At 39.4% G+C, this 5,588-nt stretch overlaps 1 protein-coding gene across 1 annotated transcript; it reads left to right on the top strand.

Annotated features, from left to right (window-relative positions):
- Positions 1-2,965: 2,965 nt before the first annotated feature.
- On the top strand, positions 2,966-4,903 carry prss60.1 (serine protease 60.1; the record flags this gene model as incomplete). Its single annotated transcript, XM_079841340.1, has 8 exons — positions 2,966-3,014; positions 3,153-3,173; positions 3,265-3,433; positions 3,526-3,794; positions 3,883-4,028; positions 4,206-4,551; positions 4,657-4,767; positions 4,893-4,903. 8 exons carry the CDS (start codon positions 2,966-2,968, stop codon positions 4,901-4,903), a joined length of 1,122 nt encoding a protein of 373 aa, XP_079697466.1.
- Positions 4,904-5,588: the final 685 nt, after the last annotated feature.

The raw sequence follows: 5,588 nt of genomic DNA, 5'->3' as shown, positions 1-5,588 counted from the left end.
TCACCTTGATAGTTTAGCGCGGATGTATACCTAGCCGAATTGCACTGTAGGGGCGAGAGAACTAGTCTTCGAACCTGTGTGTATGCCTACTAGTGTTGTCAAAAATATCGATATTTCGCTATGTATTGATACTGAAATATTTGAAACGATACAATACTCATTTTCTACAGTATCGATATCAGCTGCGCTCTCCTCTCCGACCTACAGCGAGTTGACACCAAAGCTGTGTCCCAAAGTGAAGGGCGCGCACTTCGAAGGCCGCATTTGAAGTGCGATTGCGTCATTGCGGCACTACGAAGGGTGTCCCAATGTGAAGGCTGCACCCTCTGAAAGCCACATTCGAAGTGCGATTGCGTCACAGCGGCACTACGAAGGGTGTTCCAATGTGAAAGCTGCACTTCCGAAGGCCGCATTTGAAGTGCGATTGCGTCACAGCGGCGCGACGAAGGCTGCCGCAAGTCTAAGCGACTTTAAAATGCGCCCTCCGTTTCTCAGACAAAGGAAGGGTACAGCAGATGGAAGCTTACCACAACTTCGCAGCCTATCCTATCCCAGAATTCATAGCACACTGGTGACTTCAGGATTTGACTGGTCCGCATTCCCGCGGCACTCGATCAGATTTCTTGCGGCGCGGGATTAATGCCGCGTTCGAGGCAACCCGTAACCCGTGTTTTTCCAACCTTCTACCCGTGAAAGTGGACTGGAACGGCAGTCAAACCTGTGACTTCCCACCCGTGAACTCGTACTAGATCGATGTACTCCCAGTTACGAGTTTTGACGTCACATAGCCCGCAAAGCAAAAATGGCAGCCCCCTACGGATGCAGTGTTTATGAAACAAATATACAAATAACGTGTAATTACGGTCTATGGTTGACACGCACCAGCCTCCTCTCATTCAGTCAGTTTAATCCTCTGAACATTGCGAATGGGTGTTCTGCTGGACTTTTGTTAGTATTGGTGTGACCGGTCTGAATTTCGTGCGGGGTTGCACATAACGTTAATTCTACTAAATCCCTCAGATTTCGCACACACACATACCGTAATAAAGCCACCTCTGACATACAAGTGCAAAAATGTGCTCCTTTTTCCAGCTTATTAATGGTCAAATATACTCAAAAATGTCTCAATGCCCATCTTGGTGAGTTTTAACGTAAACACAGTCGTAACCAGCTCACAGGAACAGTGTTTGGGATCCATGCGTGTGTCAGGTCTTAAAGGGACAGAAGCTATTTATTATTCAAACTACAAAAAGATATAATCGACATAATTGCGATTAATCGCACCTAACATTAAAGTTTTAAAATATATTTTTATATTGTAATAATTTCACATTTAATATCGAAATCAATGAAACAACAAAGAAAGTCCCCTATATTTTAAATTAGTGCTGGGGAAAAATGTATCATGATTAATCGCATCCAAAATAACTAAAAGTTATAGGCCCGGTTTCACAGACAGAGCTTAGATTAAGCCAGGATTAGGCCTTAGTTCAATTAGGACATCTAAGTACCTTTATAAACGTGCCCTAGAAAAAAACATTACTGGTGTGTATCTTGAGACAAAACAATGGCATTGACATATTTTAAGATATTTCAGTGCAAGTTGCTTTCAGTTAAACCAGTTCAAACATGCATTTTAGTCTGGGACTAGGTTTAAGCCTTGTCTGTGAAACCAGGGGATAGTGTGTGTGTGTGTGTGTGTGTGTGTGTGTGTGTGTGTGTGTGTGTGTGTGTGTGTGTGTGTGTGTGTGTGTGTGTGTGTGTGTGTCGTTATTTTTGTTTGTTTTTTGCGCACAAAAATTATTCTTGTCGCTTCATAAAATTAAGATTGAACCACTGTCGTCACATGGACTATTTTAACAATGTCTTTGAATATTTGTTTCACATGTTATTTCTGGGATTCTTCATGAAGATGAAATGTTTTAAAATTGATTACTTGAATTACTAAAGCGCTAGTTGCAGCACTCAATGAGTCACCTGCCCTCTGATACACTTTTACAATGACTTGAAAATTTCCAACTGTCACATGCTGTTTTTTAGCTCCTAATTGGTGTCTTAGACTCTAATAAATACTGTCATTTTTGTATTTGTGTGTTTCACCAACACCTTTTTGTTGTTGTTGCATAAATCCAATTTGCACAAATCCAGATAAACTGAGCTTACTTTAATTGCTGTGTGATGAATGTCTTCTCTAAATAATCAACTAACATTCGTTTGCATGTTGCTCTGTATTTTTTTTATCTGAAAAGGAATCTTAACTGCTTGTGTAAATTTATATTTTGGATCATTTTATCATTCAAACATGACATAAAATCAATGAAAGAGAAACTAAATGGGCTATTTGATCACATACTTTAAAAACTATGCATGGGAATTTCTATGTAGTTTCTATTATTTTTGTATATCTGAGGCCTATTGGGATTTTTTCATTGTGATGTGATGTTTTTTTTAGTTTTATAATTGATTTATATAGTAGATAACAGAAGTGTTTCTGTCTTTTGTGTAGATTGTAGACTTATATTTTACTTTAAATCTTTTAAAAAATCTCCAAAGTTTCCAAAATAATAATATTATTGTGTCTTTTTTACATGCAGTGAATGGTGAAATATACAGAATGGTGACGGGGAAAAAAAAGGTTTGGGGAAAAATGAGCACAAGCAAATTACTTTCGGGTGAACTCTCCCTTTAAGATTTAACATGATCACCTTGCTCGATTTAGACAGATTAACAAAACTTGCATTTAAGAATTTAGTTTAAGTGAATTTAGTTCTAGAATACATGTTTAACAGGTCTGCATTGTAAAAACAGGGCAAGGAGCAGAACATAATAATAAAAATGGATTAGTGTGACATTAGAGTGATTAGACGAGTGACGAGCAGAGATTGAAGAAGTGAATATAAAGAGGCAAAGAGAACCAAATCCACCATCTCCATCCATTCTGCAAGAGAAGAGACGGTCTGTGAAGATGTGGAGGTTAACATGTGTCAGTTTGGCCCTGCTCTTATCTGTTCAAGGTAAGGACTTAAACTTAATGTTTAAGGTAGAAATTTTATCAAGACTAAATGTTTCTGCAATGGTTCTCTTTCTTGTCTTGCAGCTAAAGTAGCGTTTTTTTCTCTCTAATGTGTATGACTCTGTTTCTTCCACTACAGGTTCACTTTCTCAGCTGAATGGTAAGAGCTTGTCTCGTTCCTCATATGTTATATTAGAAATAGTCAAATAGCACAGAAATGCGCATATGAACAATCTCTCTTTTTCTCTCAGTTTGTGGACAAGCCCCTCTAAACACTCGTATTGTGGGTGGTGTGGATGCCTCTGAAGGATCGTGGCCGTGGCAGGTCAGTCTGCACAGCTCTACCAATGGAGGTCATTTTTGCGGAGGCTCCCTCATTAACAGTGAATGGGTGCTGACGGCAGCTCATTGTTTACCTGGGTAAGATTCACATCAACACACAACTATGGCTCTGAGAGATTGTTTTTACACTTTTTATTCATTCTTTTCTTCATTTTTTCACTTGTTTTCAGTGTCAGTGCATCCAGCCTGCTTGTGTACTTGGGAAAGAGGACACAGCAGGGAGTCAATACCTATGAAATCAGTAGAAATGTTGCCACGATCATTGTTCACCCCTCCTACGACAGTCAAACCAGCGACAATGACATCGCTCTGCTGCGTCTGTCCTCCGCAGTTACCTTTAATGACTATATTAGACCCGTGTGTCTGGCGGCACTGAACAGCAGCTTCCCTTCTGGCACCAGCAGTTGGATCACAGGCTGGGGAGATGTTCAATCTGGAGGTACAGACACATACAAACTCATCAATTCACATATGCATTTACTTCTAACATCACTAATTAATAATTACATGTGTTTGTGTACGTTCAGTGAGCCTATCTGCTCCTGGGACTCTGCAGGAGACCATGGTTCCAGTGGTGGACAACCCTCTATGTAATTCTCTTCTGGGTTCTGGATCTGTTACCAACAACATGATCTGTGCTGGTTTAACACAGGGAGGCAAAGACACCTGCCAGGTACAACAGTCAATACGATTATTATTAAGTGTGCACATCAAAACATACTGAATGTCTGAAAGTCCATTATGGTTTTTTTTTTTCTTGATACACAATCTATCTGTGCTTCATTTTTACATTTTATATACAGTATGTACAGGCCAGTCCCATAAACAAAAACTCTCTGTCTTTCTGTAGGGTGACTCTGGAGGTCCAATGGTGAGCAAGCAATGTTTGGTGTGGGTTCAGTCTGGTATCACCAGCTGGGGTTATGGCTGTGCCGATCCCAACTCTCCTGGTGTTTACACGCGTGTTTCACAGTATCAGAGTTGGATCACCGCCACCATTGGCCAGAATCTCCCAGGATTTGTCGTCTTCAACCCTACAAGCACTTGCCAACCTGTTCCTACGACCTTACCTGCTTCTACTACATCTCCTACTTCTACCACCTCAACCGCTTCTACTACATCTCTTACTTATACTACCTCACGGACTTCTACTTCAGCCACAACAACTACTATCCTAAGACCTCCACCCAATCAGAGTAACTCTCTCTCTCACACACACTCCTTGGTACAATCCTGTACACATTTATGCCTCCTTAACACCACTCACTTCTAATGCTTGTTTAAATCTCTTTTTGGTGTAGCCTCAGTTTCTTGTCGAAAGAGATGTGGTGAGAGATTTGACATCCGCAACCGTTGCAACTGCAATTATCGCTGCCGCAAAAACTGCTGTAGGGATTACGAAAGGCGATGCAGTAAGTCCATATACACAAACAAATACACATGCAATTGTTGCTTATAGTTTTGAAATAAAATGTATATCACTTAACCCGTAAGATACTCCAGCACCATCACACAATCTCTGTTTTTGTCTCTGCAGGGGATTACTGATGGTAATTCTTGGTTGGCACAAGCTTCATGGCACAATGTCTCTCTGTCTCTTTCTCTGTGTGTCTATATACATTTACATTTATGTATTTGGCAGACGCTTTTATCCAAAGTGACTTACTTACTTGCACTTATTACAGGGACAATCCCCCTAGAGCAACATGGAGTAAAGTGCCTTGCTCAAGGACACTGGTGGTGGCAACTGCTGGGAATATATAGCCTATATAATATGTTTTCAGTTTCTTCATACATTCTATAAAGCTATCCAAATACAGTTTATAGAATAAATATATACATATTTCTTTAAATTAGCACTAAATGCTTTAAATTTAAACTCTTTCTATTTGAAAACAAATGTGTCATAAAAATAAATTTCAGATTCATGGTACATACAAAGCATACAAAATAATATGATTTTTTTTTATATTATAAATATGTCAGCATTAAGTGATAATATAATTTGAGTCTGTGTGTAATCTGTATCTGTATTAAATGAAATAAAATAAATACTTTGCATCAAATGGCTTGTAAAGGCTTTTGCTGTAATAAATTACTCCAACAGGGGGCGTTGTTTTACAACTGAAAAGAGACAGCACGTAGAAAATAACTTTTGGTCAATGGAGACTGTTTAGATGTTGATGGACTGTTATGGTGAAACACTGACATGTTCAAACCATTAATGAGTAGG

Source organism: Gobio gobio (assembly GCF_949357685.1).
Source record: "Gobio gobio genome assembly, chromosome: 17".
Classification (NCBI taxonomy): Eukaryota; Metazoa; Chordata; class Actinopteri; order Cypriniformes; family Gobionidae; genus Gobio; species Gobio gobio.
Note: the sequence above shows the minus strand (reverse complement) of the source record. Positions and strands in the feature narration are given on the sequence as shown.